Genomic DNA, 19890 nt, shown 5'->3' with positions numbered 1-19890 from the left:
TTTTGACTCCATTCTCTGAAGTTTGATATATAGATACCCTATTACTCCGATGTCTTTTTACAAATAAAACCTGAATTTGATTATTTCACTGGAATATTCCATGTAGTTCTTAAAGAGAGTCAAGATTTTATTTCTATCAAGTTTTCTCCATATGTTATTGGAGTAGTGATTTATAATTCTGGTTTTGAAATATCTTCTAATATCTCTGATTATCTCAGAAGATGCCATAAAGTTTTCGAAAAGTCCTCCAAGAAAAATGTTGAAACATCTCTAGAGAGCTGTTAAAATAATTCCTCTATTTTTCTCCTTCCAGAATCACACCATGCCAAACTACAAACTCACTTATTTTAATATGAGGGGGAGAGCAGAAATTATTCGTTACATATTTGCATATTTGGACATAAAGTATGAAGACCACAGAATAGAACAATCTGATTGGCCTGAAATCAAGTCAAGTAAGTAGCACAAATGTAGTTCATGGAAATGTATGTAGAGAAAATGTTTCCAGAACCTTTTGTCTTTCCTCAGGGAAAGGAAAATAGAAAGGTTTTTAAATCTCATGTAGCTTTACACTGAGAAGCAGCAGTTCAGGCAAGTTAAATAAATGCTATGTGACCCAGAAAATTTCCTATTGAGGTGAAAACACAAACCTGACAGAGGGAGCATATAAAAATAACATAACATGAAGCTTTATCAGAAGAGCTGAAATGGAGGAAATACTGAAGTCAAACTTTTGACCATTGGAATAGACTGGGCTTGCTCAGATATCAATAATATTTGGATGATAGATCAGATAAGCTGCTGTAACAGAAAACAAAACTCAAATGGCTTAAATAACAAGGAAATGAACTGTACCACATAACTGAAACTCCAGAAGTAGGCCAGGTTTCAAAGGATGGCTTTATCCATTTTTCCTCCTCAGTGTGTTGGCTAAATCATGAAGCTGGTAGCAATACGTTTGCTGCAATTCCAGCCTCGCAGCGTTGAGAAGCAATTTTGAGAAGCTAGAGGAGAAAGCACTGCTTCCTTAAGTGTTCCCAGAAGAATGAGGAAAAACTTTCCAGGTGACCTCAGCAAACCTCTCGTGTTTCACTGGCTCAGATTGGGTCACGTGTCCATTTCTGAACCAATCATTGGCAAAGGGAGTGGGAGGAACCTTAGAATCATCTAATCCACCTCTGAAGTAGGGGATGGAAGCAGTTTTCATGAGGCTTTGTGACCATATGAGAGAGGGGTGGATACGTGAACAAAACTGGGGTCTGTCTGATCAGAGGAAAGAGCAAATTTACAAACTGGGCAGGTAACACAATGAAAACATGCTACTTAGCACTCAGGACAGTGACGAAGAATTAGAAATATTATTAAACAAACAAAAGTGTGTGGTTTTCAGTTAAGTTGTAAGTCATCCTCTAGATGCTTGACATGTTCCCTGGAAATACTAACTAAATATTAAGTGTCTAAAATTTATATTTTTATGCTAGATTATTAAAATTTCAGATAAAGATGAAGCTGAAGAAAACAACTATATAGCATTTGTAGGCTATCAGAACTGGATAGTCTGCAGACCCTATTTCATTTAATTTCTCTAGCACGTCAACACGGGATGTATTATTGTTTCTATTTTATAGTTGGATTAACTGAAGCACACAGAGTTTAGGTATTTTTTCCAGGTTCACAGCCCTAGCAAGGTACAGCTGATTTTCAAACACAGGTCCATCTAATACTATAGCCCAAGTTATTTGCACTAGATAATGCCAACAAAAATAATACCATGATAATTGACGTATTCACAATAAATATTGCCGCTTGACTTTTGGAAGCATGAGTTTCTCTGAAGTCATTGCCCCTGTAATTACTCTTTTTCTTATCAGAGAACTCTTCTCCGATGGGATGGAATATCTTATTTCCTGTTCTTCTGAAACTTTACCTTTAAGATCCAAGCATTTCTTCTGATATCAGAATTTGTACCTGAGCTTCTGTGGACATAAAATAGGTGAATATTAAATTTATCCATTAAATAAGTGAAAATGAATAGCAAGTTGTGGAGGTATTACATATAACAAATTCTGCCTTTTAGTTTTCAGATATAAGTTCTTTGTATTCTTTGTACCCTATTCTACCTTAACTTTTCATTATGTTATTAAAAATGGAATTACTGCATTTTCTTAATGTTTTCACATATTCTTAGAATTGAAAGGGATCTTAAAGTTAGTGATGGTTAAGCTACAGTATAAAATGCTTTAACATACACCCAACACAAAAATGGCTTAAAGAGGATAAAAATTTATTTCTTTTGCATAAAAGCCCAAGTTAGTATAGCAGTTCTGCCCCATGAAGTTGTCAACGATGAGGCTCTTTCATTTCTGTTCATCTGCACCCATAGTGGGTTCTTATTGACACAGTATGAATAGTTCACCCTCCTTCCATATTCCAACTCACAGAAAGTGCAGAAGAGGGAAGAGAACACACCTCTTCCTTTTAACAGCCTGACCAGAAAGTTGCACACATCACATCAGTTATATCTGTTTGGCAAGAAATTAGTCACGTGATCATTCATTGCTGTGAAAGAAGCTGGGAAACATTGACTTTATTGTGGACAACCATTTGCCCAGCTAAAAATCCAGGGTTTTATTACTTTGAGGGAAAAAAAGCAAAGAATAGGTATTGAAAAGCAGTTTCTATTACAAATTGTGTCTGGTATCATCTCCTGTCCAATTTAGGGATGCTCTCTGGTGTTTGAAACTCGCTATGACCATCCCCTCTGCTATAATCTAGAATATCATTGGATATTTCTATTAAAATTTTCTTCCTGGTCAAACCTGGTAGACTGTACACATGTGTTTAATCTCTCCTTTAATAACATTAACGTACTTAAAAAAAAGTCACCACCCCCCCAAGGACAAAGAAATCAACCTTGAATATGATAGCACAAAATTCTGGAAGCTAGAAAGCCGGTCAAAGAATGGTAAGGTGACTTACCATTAAGGCCAGTGATGCTCAAATATAAGCCTGGAGGAGAAAAAGGCCAGCCAAATCACTCCAGAGATCCTCCAAAGGGTCAGGAATTGGTTGCAAAAGATAACTTCAAGAGCTGAGCTGATACAGGGTTGCCTGGAAGAATATGAAGAAGCAGTATGACCACAAGTTCCCTCTCTCTCCCTGGAAGAAGCATGGAGATTACTTTCAAGAGGATGGACCAGAGGATTCTAGGACACCAGGCATGTCTCGGACACAATGCTATAGTAAACATGGCATTCAGTGGAAGTCTAGAAACTAGATGGTGGTACCAACAGCCCTTTCCCCTGCTCTACAATCAATGGCAACCAGGCTAATATCCCTCACACAGGAAATGGGAGGAATTCTCTCTGGGGAAGCTGACCAGTCTAAGAAAAATGTCTAACAGATACTGAACAGATGGGGATCCCTCAATGAATTTGCCTAGCCCAATCTGTGGGCAAGCCCCTCCTACGCACACTGAGATTCCAGTTAGCTTTTACTTCTTTGCCCTTTTAAATAGCAATGGCAAGTCAAAAGTTAACCCATATTTGAGAAAAGTCTCTAATATAAAACAGACCTAAAACCAAACACCTCTGGAGATGTCAAGATGGTATAGCAAGAAAACAACTTCAAAAATATAAAATCCTCAGAGAAAAGAGAAGATATTCTATACAATCTAAAAGGAATGTACGGAGACAAAAAGTTCTTGGAAATTAATGTCTGATACAAAGAAATCAATAAAATGATGAGAACTAAGTAAATCCCCCAAAAAGCACAATAGGAAAAAAATGAAAAATAAGAGAATAAAGATAAGGAAAATTGAGAATGACCAGTTTAGGAGGTCTAACATCTCCATGAAATTCTGGAAAGGGAGAACAGAAAGAAGAGGGGAGGAAAACTTAAAAGAATCTTCTTTATACAAAATTGAAATTATCTCCATGTGGTTTTCATACATTGGTCTTGGACTTACCATTTTAATCCATGGAGAACAAATTATTTTTTCTCTCACATCCAATTACTAGAAGACATTTAGTATCTAGACATCATAGAGAAAAAGCCATTGCTGTATAGTCAGTTTAATGAAAATGCTCTGAAGATAAAGAAGGTCTTTGGCTGAATTCAGAATCGAGTCCCTAGGTAACTCATTACCTGTATCTCTATTTAGATATCAACTTTTGGAGCTTCCTTGATTGTTTCTCCTATCATCATTGTGAAATTCAGTCCACCCTTCCCATCCCTGACTCTACTTCTTGATTTAGGTACTGTTTCCTATGGACTGTCTGAGATCTGCAGTCACATCTAGGTTCAAAGGACAACTCTCTTCTCTTCCTGGAGTGTTCCATTTATTTCCCCTGGTTTGGGTTTGCGCACCACCCAAGTAGAACAAGCTTCTGTTAGACTCTGTCTGCTATTTTACGTGTAGTGCTTGTGCCTGCAAGCATAAGAACAGCACAGAGCAGAATGGGACCATCACTCCTGGCACAAGTGTAGACATTTTTCTAAGACGTTTTACCAAGATCACAGTAGCTATGTTGGCAGCCATATCATACTGAGGCCTTGCATTCAGCACCACTAAATCTCTTAAAGCTTTTTGACAGGTGCTCCTGTTAAGTTACAACTCCAACACCATGAAATTCTTTTTTTCTGGAACCAAATAAAGGACTTAGCATTTGTCTTCTTAAATTTCTTCTTGTTAGATGCAGCCCACATTCCAAATGTTGGCAATTATTCCAAGCTTGGCTCAAATGCTTCCAGTAGCTGAAAGCTTACCACCGCATAAGAAAACACATTCCATTGTAAATAGCTCCAAGGGTAACAGAATTATTCTTCATCTTGAGTTAAAATATGCCCTTTAGGACTTCCCTGGTGGCGCAGTGGTTTAGAATCTGCTCGCCATCGCAGGGGACATGGGTTCGAGCCCTGATCCGGCAAGATCCCACATGCCGCGGAGCAACTAAACCCGTACGCCACAACTACTGAGCCTGCACTCTAGACCCACGACCCACAACTACGGAGTCTGTGCTCTGCAACAAGAGAAGCCACTGCAATGAGAAGCCCGTGCACCGCAACGAAGAGTAGCCCCAGTTCGCCGCAACCGGGGAAAAGCCCGCGTGCAGCAACGAAGACCCAACGCAGTCCCCCACCAAAAAATTTAATTAATTAATTAAAATATGCCCTTTAAAAATTTATTCTTGGTCCTCATTCTGCATTTTAGAGATAGTCCGAATAAGTAAGATTTTTTTCCCATTTGATATCTATGCCATATTGGAGATGGTTTTTATGTTCCACTTCGTTTGTTCTGTCTTCTTCAGTGAAGAGTGGTAGAAGTTCTTCAGCCAATCCTCATATAATGTGATTTTCAGACCCTCTCTAACTTGGATACTATCCTCTGGGCTTGCTCTGATTTTTAATATCTTTCAAAAACATGGCTCTTAGAACTAGAAAACAGCTGAGCAAGAGTTCCAACTGGATTTCACCTCTCACTTGGCTCTCACCTCTACCAGGTGTGTGATCTGGACTATTTCTATAACCTCTCTTCATCTCATTTCCTCATTTATAAAATGAGATGGTAGTTAATACCTACTTCATAGGGTTGTCATAAGTACCAGAAGACTGAACGGGCACGTTAAATATTTAGTACAATGCCTAGCACAAAAGGAAGCACCCCTCAAAATGTTAGGCATGTTAATTCCCTCTTGATTACATACTTTGCTTCAAATAAGGCATCACAATTTGTATCAGTTTTATTTGGGACTTTGTTTTGCTCACTGCAGTATCTCAGACACGTGGAATAGTACTTGGCACACTTATTAGCTAAGTGTTCAAAGATGTTTTTATTCCTGATGTGAACTGTAGTTCGTCTTGTACTTATTCAGTGCATACGAAAGACGCTTGAAGGTTGATTCTAGTAGTTGTGTTACAGTCATGGGATTATGAGTGGCACTTTATTCTTTTCCCTCTTTCCAAAATAATTATATGTCCCAACCTAAGGCACTGGTTGGGAAAATTGTGATTAATTCATATGGCAAAATGTATGCTTTAAAAAAAGATGTATTATTGATTTAGAAATATTTTAAAAGGTATTATCAAATTAAAAAAGTGGTTTACAGACATATATACATTATGATTTTGTTTTGATATATATGGGAAAGCAATTAAAATATTAAAATGTTTATCACTGTGTGGTAGAATTATTTTTATTTATCTTCAACTTAGAATTTTTCTATAATGAAGAATAATAAATTATTCTCTGACAAAAATATAATAGGTTTAGATAAGAAAACAAAGTAGGATTTACAGATAAATATTAATACACCTGCTATGAGTCTGTCCTATATTTGTACAAATATGCTTGTTGCTTACTACATACTTCAAATGGTCAATAAGAATTTGGCTAAGTTCCTTACCATAACTCAATATCAAACTCTTCATATTCCTCAGACTATGGTTTGAAAGAATAATTAATGTAATCTCTGAGGACTGAAAATTTAATAAGGCTTTAAAAGTTTTTTAAAAAAATTACATAGTAAGTATGTGAGATAATATATAATACATATCGATAGTATCACTGTAAACCTGGGTTTTAGACCCAGTTCTGTCACTAACTCTATAGCAGCTCTTCTAACAACTCTTCTTTTCCCCTTTTCTAAAAAAATTGAAGTATAGTCACTGTTCAATATTACATAAGTTGCAGATGTACAATATAGTGATTCACAATTTTTAAAGGTTATACTCCATTTGTAGTTATTATAAAATATTGGCTGTATTCCCCATGTTGTACAGTATATCCTTGTAGCTAATTTTATACCTAATAGTTTGTACCTCTTACTCCCCCACCCCTATCTTGCCCCTCCCCTCTTCCCTCTCTCCACTTGTAGCCACTCATTTGTTCTCTATATCTGTGAGTCTGTTTCTTTTTCTAACAACTCTCTTTTTTTAAACTTGTAAAATGTAAAGATTCCACTAGAGGATGCCTAATGGCCCTTCTAGAATAAATATTCAAGAATTCTGTAACGTTACTATCATGTTTTATTTCCACAATTATCAGTAAAATGGAAGTATTATAACTTGATTTTGTTCTGGAAGTTAATTCTTTGCTCATTTTATTTTAAGCTCTTCCATTTGGCAAAATTCCCATTTTGGAAGTCGATGGTTTGAACCTTCACCAGAGCCTAGCAATAGCAAGATATCTGACCAAAAACACAGGTAATATATTTACTGTGTGTACAGTTTTTGATAACTGAAAAATAACCACATGGCATATATTCAGTATTCATTAAGTAACTTTATTACTGAATGGGATTAAAATATAGTGCAAAGGAGAATGGGATTAAGTGCCAGAGAAGTATAAATATACCATCTCTACCAGTTTAATTTTCCCTGAGTTCCCTAGACAATTAATTTTATACTGCCTGCAGTCTCTCCTGCCCCACACTTCCTTGTCCTCAATCCCTTATTGGAATTTAGCTGAAAAATTAGACAGATGTGTCTGAACCCAAACTTCCGCTAGCATGCATATCATAAGTTATCAGAGAAGATTAATTAATGGGAAATACGTGTGGCATAGGGAGGCTGAATTGACTCATACTATTAAAATCATGTACCCAATGTCTTTCATCCTAATCATGCTAAAAAAAATAGAAGGGAAGTCTTCTTTGCTTCCATAAAGTGCCATCTGAGGCATCCTGTTTGGGTAGTTGGCTACTGGATTGTTTATTTAGCACATGCGCTAACGTGATAAGATGAGGAGAAATAAAGGAAACTTAGTTCTCATCTTTGCCTGGTGCCCTTCCCCATCTTATGCTCTGCTGTCTTCTCTGTCCCCTCACACTCCCATAACACTCTTTTTGAGGGAAAGGCTACATTTGGCTTCTTTTAAAGCCCCTTTCTTTGTAAATAATCTGCAGAATCACCATGCCCCACTCCTGACACTGACACCCTCTTTGCTACCCCCAAAACCACTATGATCCAAGCTGTAGAGACATGGTTAGCTTACCAATAAAATGGGCCATAATTACTAGACCTTCATTTTTGGACCAAAGTAATGTATGTATGTTAAAAATACAAAAATTTGTGTTACACTAACACGTTTCAGCCAACAAAATTTTTTGGAAGTTTAAAAGCGATGGCAGGACTTCCTTTGTGGTCCAGTGGCTAAGCCTCTGCACTCCCAATACAGGGGGACTGGGTTCGATCCCTGGTCAGGGAACTAGATCCCGCATGCCACAACTAAGAATTCACATGCAGCAACTAAAAAAAAAAAAAGATCCCACATGCTGCAACTAAAAATATCCTGCGTGCCGCAACTAAGACCCAGCAGAGCCAAATAAATGAATAAATAAATAAATAAATAGATAGATATATAGATAAATATTAGAGATGGAGATGACTTCTGACTATGGAAATTTGACTTTGAAGTGAAAATGACATTTAAGCTGAGCCTGAAAAGATACCTAGAATTTCAAGAGACAGATTTGGACTTGAGCAGTGTTTCTCAAATTTTACGTGCATCAGGATCACTTGGAGGCTCATTAAAACAGATTGTTCAGCCTTGACTCCAGAGACTGTGATTCAATAGGCCGAGGGTGGGAAATTTGCATTCTTACCAACTTCCCAGATGATGCCTTATGCAGCTGGTCCATGGAACTCACTTAGAGAATCTCTGGACTAGAACATTCCAGACAGAGAAAAAATGGCAGGAGAAAAAGAAAAGAACTTCAAAATTTGCTGGGTGGAACGGAAGTAGAAAGAGAAAGGGATGGAAAAACAGATTGGAATCTGGTAAGAAAGAGCCAGAGTATTAACGTCATCCCTTAAACAACTGTAGAGTTGTTTTCAAATTGAGATCTAATTGACCTATAACATTACATTAGGTTCAGGTGTATGACATAATGATTCAGTACATGTATATATTGCTAAATGATCACACAGTAAATCTAGTCAACATCCTTCACCTCACATAGTTACAGATTTTTTTCCTTGTGATGAGAACTTTTAAGAACTACTCTCTTAGCCGCTTTCAAATATATGGTATTCTTAGCTATACTCACCATGCTGTACATTACATCGCCAGGATGTATTTATCTTATAACTGGAAGTTTGTATCTTTTGACCACTTTCACCCATTTTACTGCCCCTACCCCTGCTCCTGCCTCTGGTAACCATCTGTTCTCTGTGTCTATGAGTTAGTTATTAGGAGTAATTTTTAAAGATTCCAATATGAGTGAGATCAAACAGTGTTTGTCTTTGACTTCAACTGTAAATTTTTATCTGGAAAAGCAATATAACCATGGCTATGAGCTTAGGAGGATTATTCTGGCCATACTTTATATTTGTTTGGCATGACTGCAGGGGTGCCTATTTGGGAAATATGAGAAAGTTTGTGAAGATAGAATCATCCTAGGGTTAGAAGACAGATACTGGCATGTGGAGGGCAGTCTATTTGAGCAAGAGAGTAAGGGCCAGGCAGACGACAACTTGGACATATTTCCTTATTCCCATAGCTCCTTCTCCTCTTCCTCCTCCTCTTCTTAAAAGAAAAATTTCCTTAGCTTGCAATATCCTTTCCGTTGTCTGTCTTTCCCAGTTAGCCATAAGGGCCATGCAGGCAAGGAATTGATCTCCTTTGTTCACTGCTGTAGCCCCAGTTGGGGCCGACCCAAAAGGATACACAGAGAACTATCCAAAAGGAAGCGGAGAATATGGTTCTGGAATTTAGGACTAAACATGTTGAATGAGTCATCTGTATAAAATTGACAGCTGAAGCCTTAAGTGTGGAAGTCAAAGTAGGGATGAAAATGAGTGAAGAGAACTTATGATACAATTCGGAGGGATTTCTCAAGGTCAGAAAGAAGAATCAGCCTTTGAACATCACACACGTGAAAATATAGATAGTTTACAGAAGAACGCTAATTACTAAGGCATTTTCTTTCACTTTTAACAGCTTTATTGAGGTGTGATTTACATACAGTTCACCCATTGTCAGTATATACAGTTCCTTGATTTTTAGTAAATTTATACATTTGTACAAAAGCAACCTATTTTATATTTTTATTTTTTATTAAAGTTACAAGCTATAGGCGTACAATATAGTGATTCACAATTTTTAAAGTTACACTCCATTCACAGTTATAATAAAATATTGGCTATATTCCCTGTGTTGTGCAATATATCCTTGTAGCTTATGTTATACATAATAGTTTGTACCTCTTAATCCCCTACTCCTATATTGCCTCTCCCCCCTGCCCCCCACTGGTAACCACTAGTTTGTTCTCTATATCTGTGAGTCTGCTTCTTTTTTGTTATATTCACTAGTTTATTGTACTTTTTAGATTCCACATATAAGTGATATCATACAGTATTTGTCTTTCCCTGTCTGACTTATTTCACTTAGCATAATACCCTCTAAGTCCATTCATGTGGCTGCAAATGGCAAATATTCATTCATTCTTTTTTATGGCTGAGTAATATTCCATTGAGTTTATATATACCACATCTTCTTTATCCATTCATCTGTTGATAGACACTTAGGTTGCCTCCTTATCTTGGCAATTGCAAATAATGCTGGTATGAACATTGGGGTGCATGTATCTTTTTGAATTAGAGCTTTTGTCTTTTCCATATGTATGCCCAGGAGTGGAATTGCTGGGTCATATGGTAGTTCTATTTTTAGTTTTTTGACAAACTTCCCTACTGTTTTCCACAGTGGCTGCTCCGATTTACATTCCCACCAACAGTGTAGGAGGGTTCCCTTTTTCTTTTTCTCCACATCCTCGCCAACATTTGTTATTTGTGTTCTTTTTGATGATAGCCATTTTGACAGGTGTGAGGTGATATCTCATTGTGGTTTTGATTTGCATTTCCCTGATGCTTAGCGATGTTGAGCATCTTTTCATGTGCCTGTTGGCCATCTGCATGTCCTCTTTGGAAAAATGTCTATTCAGTTCTTCAACCCAGTTTTTAGTTAGATTATTTGTCTTCTTGATGTTGAGTTGTATGAGCTGTTTATATATGTTGGATATTAATCCCTTATCAGTCATATCATTTGCAAATATTTTCTCCCATTCAGTAGATTGTATTTTCATTTTGTTGACGGTTTCCTTTGCTGAAATGCAACCTATTTTAGAATGCTTCTACACCGAATCATTTTAGAATGATTCCTTAGCAAAATGATGGTCAGCGAATGGCAGTAAAGAAAAAACACAACACTTCTGTTATTTTAAACTTATAATTCCCAGGAAGCAAACAAATGCTGCTGACAAAAAATTATCTGCACATGTAACAGTAATTCTTTCTACAAGATAAATGATAATGTATGTACAGGTTATTTATTGTAGTATCACTTGCACTAGCAAAAGACTGGAAACAAACCTAATCAGTTGAGGCTAGTTAAATAAATTGTGGCACTTCCACTTAAAGGAATCCCATGTACCTGAAAAAAGAGCAAGGATGCCCTTAAGGGACTTGTAAGAAAAGATCTCTAGGATATATGGGGGAGGTGCGTTTTGAGTGGGATACCTATTCTTATTTTCATTAAGAAACTATGGAAGAATACAAAATAAATGAATGAAAATGGTTACCAATATGGTAGGTAGGTAAGGAAGCAAAATGAAGTGAATGGGTCAGAGGTGAAAGTTAGTCTTCACTGGATACTGTTTTATATTGTTTTGAATTTTTGAACCATATTAATATATTGCCTATTTTAAAAAAAGTTTTACTATAGTAAAATAAATTGAGCATATTCTTGCGCATAAAATGGCCTGTCTCTATTCCATAGATTTGGCTGGAAAAACAGAATTGCAACAATGTCAAGTTGATGCAGTCGTGGACACATTGGATGATTTCATGTCTCGTTTTCCTTGGGCAGAGAAAAAACAAGATATAAAAGTAATGTGATCAGTTTGCTGTTACTGCTATTAATCATATCCACTTGCCAAACATTATGTTAGGTGCTTTTAAAAGTTCCTTTTTATCAAAGTAAGACATACATCTAGTTTTAAAATATCAAATTATATTAAAAAGTTTAAAACAAAGTACTACAGTGATTCCCAGCCTTACCTCTTCATATTAACCCTTCCTTAGATGCAACCCTCATTTTAAAACTTTTAGCTGTTTCTTTAGGATTTATACATCTCCATATTTTCTATAGGATATGTAAATATGGCTTTCTTTGATTCACAAATTTTAGATAGTTTTGATAGACTTATTATAGTAATGAGAATTTATCTCTTACATAGTCATTCTCTCTGCTTCCCTTCCCCCAAACTCCTAATATAATATTAAAATTTTGTGGTGAAATCTATATTCAGTCATTACATTAGTATGCCTATGCAGATATTGTACAAAACTGTGCATTCTGGTATACTTTGATTGTATTTCCTTTCTCACTTTCCTCCTCAAATTAGTAATTGTCTTTTTTTCATTTGCTTATTCCTTTTTACTTTTATTGCTGAACCTTCCCACACTATCCAATGGCCTGCCAATGCAATTTTCCACAAAGTCAATGATATCAGATAATCTATTGTTTCCATTATTTTCTTGGAGCTATCGAGCCAGAGATTTCCATTCTCCTTTGTAGAGCTGTCTAGGTTTTTGCACAGCTGTCATCATTGGACTTTCCTTCACTGCCATCCCAGGAACGTCCTTCTCTTGAGCTGGAGTCCTGTTTCCAGGATGACATCCTCTGTTTTTATTTACTCCCTTGTTTACTTGGGGCACATCTCCAGTATTCATATCTCTTATCCTCAAGAATTCTTCACTTAAAATTTTGGAAACTGTTGTTATCCTCATTTTCCAGATGAAGAAATTGAGGTTCATGTAGTGTAAATAACTTACCTAAGGTTACTTAGCTGGTAAGTGGTACACAAGGAATTCAAATCCCAGACACTCTGGCTCAGACTCCATGTTCTTTACCACTGGATGTAATGCCACAGTGGTAGCAGCCATTCAAAACAGCTGTGCAGGAGTATTTATGTACATGTTATGGCTTAAGGCCTGTATCCAAAAGCTACAGCACAGAACAAATGGCAGTCTTATCAACTTACTTAAGCATATTTATTCTTTTATTTTTTTAATATAATATAGGCCATATATGACAAACCCAGCTAACATTATTCTTTTTTTAATTAATTAATTAATTAATTTTTATTTTTGGCTGTGTTGGGTCTTCGTTTCTGTGCGAGGACTTTCTCTAGTTGCGGCAAGCGGGGGCCACTCTTCATCGCGGTGTGCAGGCCTCTCACTGTCGTGGCCTCTCTTGTTGTGGAGCACAGGCTCCAGACGCGCAGGCTCAGTAGTTGTGGCTCACGGGCCCAGTTGCTCCGCGGCATGTGGGATCTTCCCAGACCAGGGCTCGAACCCGTGTCCCCTGCATTGGCAGGCAGATTCTCAACCACTGCGCCACCAGGGAAGCCCCAAGCATATTTATTCTAAATACTGTTTGTTTAATTAGGACCCTCTGATTTAAATAGAGATATTTGGAACATAAAAGTATTCACATTTACTGATTCCTTGACATAAATGTAAGGTGTGTGGGGAGACACACGCACATACGTATATATACACATACCTGACTAACCAGAACAAAGTCTTAAATAAAAACTCATCTTTGAGGATAGAAATACATTTGGGCTCTGGAGTCAGACTGCCAGGCTTGAATCCTAATTCTCTTCTTACCAGTTGTCACTTAACTCCCTATCAAATTTTCACATTCTGTGTCTGTAAAATAGGGATATCATAGAATCTGCTTCAAAGTATGTTGGGAGGATTAAATGGTAGCATAAGTACCTATGGCTAGGTGGAAAGTGTTCACTAAATATTAGTTATTATAGTGTTTTTATATAATTCAGTGCTCATTGCTTTTCCTTTTATTTGTCAGACATGACATCTATATTTCACATATCCTTATAAATGCAGAGACAAGTAGATGCATAATCCTCAATTTAGAAAAAAGTATCTAAAGGTTTTTGTTCCATGTGGGCTTGCCCTCTCTACTTCTCTATTTTTCCATTCTCCTTTTCTCCCAAAGGAAAATGTTCTTTGAACGTTTATGATAAGGGGAACTCTACCTTTGTATTAGAATAACAATGCTCTTACATGCTACCTATCTCAGAAAAACAAATTCACAGGACATAATCCAAGTTCATGAATAAATCATATGAAGGGACAACATGTTGCAGAAATAATTGCGAATAGCTAGACTATCTGATTAATAAGCAGGACCTGGCCAGAATACAATGAAAAATACACAGTTCTTTTGCATCTCATTACTTAGTCTCTCCGTAGTGGGTTGCATTGCTGCCACCTTGTGGTCAGATAAAATTTTCAAAAGCAGAATATTGATACAGTAAAGATGGATGAACAGTGAAAATAGTCCTCTTCTTATATGTTCTTTAAAAATCTATCGAGTACACATAATTATAAATGTTTCAGTGCTAAAAATTCCATTTCCAATTTAAAATTTTTTAAAAATTAATTTAAATTTAATTTAAAGGCAAAATATGTCTCTGAGCATTGGCCACACTGATAATCCTTGAATTTATCACTAGTGTTTCTGTGGTTATTCAATGCGTCTGTTTCAGTTTCCTCATCTGAAGAACAGGGCAGGGGGTTGGGGGTCGGAGGGTGATGGGTCAGCAGGATTGAAGGAACATCAGTGGCCCATTTCCAATCCTAAACGATTTGGGCAGTGTGGATTTTAAAATGGTGCTTTGGAGAAATATGCAAACCTCCCTAAATCCTCTAAATGTCATTTGATAGAATACAATAGCAATGACTTTTCAGTGTGCAAAAATCTCCTTCCTTATAACTCTCTGGGGGAGATAGAAGGAAATTTCTGAGTCCACCAAGTGTAGGAATGGCTATATAGGGTTTATCAGAAAACACATTTTAAAAAGGATATATAAGAAAATTTTATCTTCTTTAGGTTATTTTGGTGAGTATTCTTTAAAATGACTCTTAAATACTAATGGTTATGCTGTTTAGCAATTTACATTTCATTAGACTGATATGATTCTCACCAAACACATAAAGAGAACCTGGGCGAAAGAACTCAGGAGCGCAGAGATAAGATTTTTATCTGGCACTGCATATACAAAGCATTGGTGTACCTTACGCTGAGAAAATGCACAGTAGAAAAAGTAGCAGAATTACCCAGGTGAATGCACAGGAGTTTTTGGAAAGCTGTACAGCATCTATATCCTGTTCCATTTAACTCCCTCCTGTTTCTAGCTATTCTAGGACAGCCAAGCTGGCTATTACCTCCCCAACTGATGCTGATCTAAGCTAAGCTATGGGAAATGTCACGTGTTTCTGGACCCATTGCCTCTTAGCTCACAAATTCTGTGGAAGGGGCTGAAGGATTCACACTATTTTATTTAGAACTATGAATATATTAACCATAGAGAGAGAACCTTAGGTACAAAGGTGGTATAGAACCGTGGAAAGCATATAAAGTCAAAATAACGACAAACTTCCCAACCTTCAGTTCCTGAAATGTGGCAAACCTATGTAAATCTGTAATGATGCTTTTGCAAACTGTGCCCTACAAATATGGCATTATGTTATAATAATCTATATTACCCAGCTAAGTCATAATAGTAACAGGAAGTAAATCAGTAAATTGGTGAGGGAGTTATCCACTATTTGACTTACCTTAATAGAGGCTGGATTTTATTATAGATTTTATAATATTCATTCATTTATGAATATTAATGATATATGTATATTTTATAATATTTTGAGTTTGGCTTACATTTCATATCCACAATACAAACCAGCCTGATTTTCATATATACACAAATAAATACCTCTTACCAAGAAAGAGACCATGAATAAATTATTTGGTCTTCAAAGATTCAAGTAAAAACACAAAGATAATGTTTTTAAATGGATATATCTGTTATTTTTTCCCAAGGATATTATTTGGTTTGTAATAATATCTTACATATTATATCAAAATGGGGCACCTTGGATTGATTTTACAGATGATAGTCAAGGCAGAGAAATCTCACCCTAAGGTACAATGTCAAGCCAAACAGAGGAAGTCTGCCCAAGAACGTTACTCTTCATTATGGATAACTTCCGTTAAGTGTAACGGTGAGATGAAAGACTGCTAAACTGGAGGAATCTTACAAAATAATAATATTTTATTAATATTTTATTAATAATAGTCTTACAGAATAAATTTTATTTACAAAATAAATTAATTTCTTTACCTTTAGTTAAATTATTTCACTTTAAAGAGAGTGAGCCTAAAAAAGGGAGGGAATTTTAGAAATGTAAAAACATAATGGAATAATTTTCCTTAACAAAAATTAAGATAAAAAACCATGAAAAGATTTTATTGATGAAATATTTAGTCATTATATACAAAGAAACAATAAGAACTGATGACAATAATATTTATTTTTTAATCCATGAGTAATAAAGGGAAGAATAAGATCTATAGAAAATCAGACCTGAATCTCCATGCCATACATTTTAAAAAACAAACAAACAAGCAACAACCACCAATAACACGTAACTACTTCCTTTTTGAACTCATGTGGGAGAAAGAAGATGGAAAAATCTGCTTCCTCTTCAACTCATTTGTTTTTCTTCTTATTATGCTTAAAGGAATCTTTTTCTCCCTCTCGTAGGATCAGATGTTTACGGAGCTACTTACATGTGATGCGTCTCATCTTCTGCAAGATTTGGACACATACTTAGGGGAAAACGAGTGGTTTATTGGTAACTCTGTGAGTATGTTTTACATCTTAAAAAACTACAAGCATATACATATACGGATAAACCAAAAACTTTATAAAAATGTATTGAAAAAAGGGTTACTCATAGGGAGGGAGTAGGTTAGAGAGCAGGGACAAAAGCTAAACTTCTTTGAATAAAACTTTTTTGGTGGAGTTAACTTTGGAAACATGAACTAAAATATTTTATATGATTATATAACAACAACAAGAACATTTTAAATGATTATATAACAACAACAAAAACATTTTAAAAAGCTATCACTGACAAACTAAAGCAAAGTGAAACAAATGAACTTGTGTCACATTGGTGCATAGGGTATGTGGAGAAGTACCTGTGGATTCTGTTAGTGAAACACGATCTTAAGAAACATCATCATTTTAAAAAACACAGTGATTTGACTATACATCTCATTATAGATATTTTCTTGGGACAAAAAAATAATAATTATACACCAGTTTCAGTTCACGATGTACTTTTTCTTAAGGTAAAGAAAACAAGCATTTTGTGTCTCTTTTTCTCGAAAAAATAACCAGTCTAGTTCTGGCCACCCCTTGGACCCAGATTCTGGTCTCTAAATACTAAAAGTAACCAGAACTTCTTGGAGAAATAGCTCATTCTCAGTTTGGGACAGGAAATGTAAAACATGAGCCGGGAATACTTTGACATAATATAACCAAATAAATTATCAGACAAAACCCCCCCCAAAACACCAGAGTTGTGTCAGGAGGACTTAGCAGTCAACTTGTAGAGGCTCTCACTGGCCAAAGTTGAGAAAATTCAAGCCACAATAAGAATATTAACTGCAATGGATTGAAACAAATCAAAATGAATGAATCCATGAGTTTATGAAAACCACCATCACCAAATACACACACACACACACACACACACACACATACATACACACACACCCCTCAAAACCAAACAAGGCTTCATTGGTGACTTTTAGAAGATGTTATGGAGCCAAATTATTAGAAATTTTCCTTGACTTATGATGGGATTATGTCCCAATAAATCCATCGTAAATTGAAAATATCCTAAGTCAAAAAATACACCTAACCTACTGAACACCATAGCTTAGCCTAGCCCACCTTAAATTTGCTCAGAACACTTACATTAGCCAACAGTTGGGCAAAATCATCTATCACAAAGCCCTTATAATAAAGTGTTGAATATCTCACGTAATTTATTGAATATTGTAGTGAAAGTAAAAGACAGAATGGTTGTATGGGTACAGAATGATTTTAAGTGTATCAGTTGTTTACCCTCCTGATTATGTGGTTCACTGCCGTTGCCCAGCAACATGAGAGAGTACCATACAGCATATCACTAGCCTGAGAAAAGATCAAACTTCAAAATTCAAAGTGCGGTTTCTGCTGAACATGTGTCACTTTTGCACCATGGTAAAGTCAAAAAATTGTAAGTTGAACCATCATAAGCCAGAGACTGTCTGTATTCTGAAAACTGTTAAAAACAAAAAAGTTGGGGGGTTTGAATAAAGCATTTATCGTGCCATTCCTATGCCAATTATACCTCAAGATAAAAAAATTGATGGACAAAGTCTGTCTACATAAAGGTATTCTAGTTAATAAGTAAGGAAAGAGGACTTCCCTGGTGGTCCAGTGGTTAAGAATCTGCCTGCCAGTGCAGGGGACACGGGTCCGATCCCTGGTCTGGGAAAATCCCACATGCCGTGGAGCAACTAAGCCCAGGCAGTGTGCCACAACTACTGGAGCCTGTGCGCCGCAACTACTGAGCCCACGTGCTGCAACTACTAAAGCCTGCGTGCCTAGAACCCATGTCCGGAACAAGAGACGCCACCCCAATGAGAACCCTGTGCACCGCAACCTAGAGTGGCCCCCGCTCGCCGCAACTGGAGAAAGCCCAAGCGCCGCGTGGAGACCCAGCACAGCCAATAAATAAATAGATAAATAAATAAATAAATAAATAAACAAGGAGAGATTAAAATAAATCATCACTATTTTCCAACCCATGATGAATCAATGGATCTAAGCATTGACTATCAACAATTGTTAATATCACAAAAAAGGAGAGAACCAGATATTACGGGCCTACTGACAGAGGAGTGCACTGCCACCTATGAAGTAGTCTTGCCAAGAGAAAAATCAAATCTAAATCTGATCTAGAAGCTGTGGTAAGTTGGGGTCCCTGCCTTCAAGGAGACTCCATTCTAGGAGACAAGATACTGCTTTTTGCCACGCTCTTGTGACTTATTTTAATCACTGCCTGCTGAGTCCTGCAGAGGCAGAGAAGCAAACTTGCCATATCTTTTATGTTCCTTTCTCTGCCCTTATTGATTGAACAATTTCTAAGAATGTAAAATATTTTTTTCCTTCTGTTTTTTATTAAAATTCCTTTGTAACCTAACCCCATCTCTAAGTGCTCTCTCCCTTCCTCAAAGTGTTCCAAACACTCTGGTGTTTTGTTTTTTCCTCAGACACGTGTCATACTCCCGCCTAAGAGCCTTTACACTTGCTCCTCCTCCTGCCTGAAGTGTTTAATCCCCAAATCACTGCATGTCTGGATCTTTTTTTCATCATTCAAGCCTTAGCTTAAATGTCACCTCTTAAAGGACTTCTCTCCCTGACCACTTGAGAATCCCTCTCATCACTCTACTTTGTCTATATCACCTTTATCACTTTACGTTTTTTTTTGTTTTTGATTGAAGTATAGTTGATGTACAATATTGTATAAGTCACTGGTGTACAATATAGTGATTCAAAATTTTAAAGATTATACTCCATTTATAGTTATTATAAAATATTCGTTATATTCCCCATGGTGTACAATATATCATTATAGCTTATTTTATACATAATAGTTTGTAGCTCTTAATCCCCTACTCCTATATTGCCCCTCCCCCTTCCCTCTTCCCACACTGGTAACCACTAGTTTGTTCTCTATATCTGTGAGTCTGCTTCTTTTTTGTTATATTCACTAGTCTGTGGTATGTTTTAGCTTCTGCATATAAGTGATATCATACAGTATTTGTCTTTCTCAGTCGGACTTATTTCACTTAGCATAATATCCTCCAAGTCCATCCATGTTGCTGCAAATGGCAAAATTTCATTCTTTTTTGGCCAAGTAGTATTCCATTTATATATATACCACATCTTCTTTATCCAT

At 36.4% G+C, this 19890-nt stretch overlaps 1 protein-coding gene across 1 annotated transcript in view; it reads left to right on the top strand.

Annotated features, from left to right (window-relative positions):
* The window catches only part of HPGDS (hematopoietic prostaglandin D synthase), a 157659-nt gene that overhangs the window by 129579 nt on the left and 8190 nt on the right, over window positions 1–19890 (top strand). Inside the window, exons 2-5 of the mRNA XM_068542057.1 lie at window positions 314–455; window positions 7111–7203; window positions 11774–11883; window positions 16635–16733. Coding sequence (XP_068398158.1) covers window positions 323–455; window positions 7111–7203; window positions 11774–11883; window positions 16635–16733 — 435 coding nt within the window. The 5' untranslated portion in view covers window positions 314–322. The remainder of the gene's footprint in view (window positions 1–313; window positions 456–7110; window positions 7204–11773; window positions 11884–16634; window positions 16734–19890) is intronic.

Source organism: Eschrichtius robustus, chromosome 4, assembly GCF_028021215.1.
Source record: "Eschrichtius robustus isolate mEscRob2 chromosome 4, mEscRob2.pri, whole genome shotgun sequence".
Lineage (NCBI taxonomy): Eukaryota > Metazoa > Chordata > Mammalia > Artiodactyla > Eschrichtiidae > Eschrichtius > Eschrichtius robustus.
The sequence above is the reverse complement of the archived record's forward strand: the minus strand, read 5'-3'. Positions and strand labels throughout refer to the sequence as shown.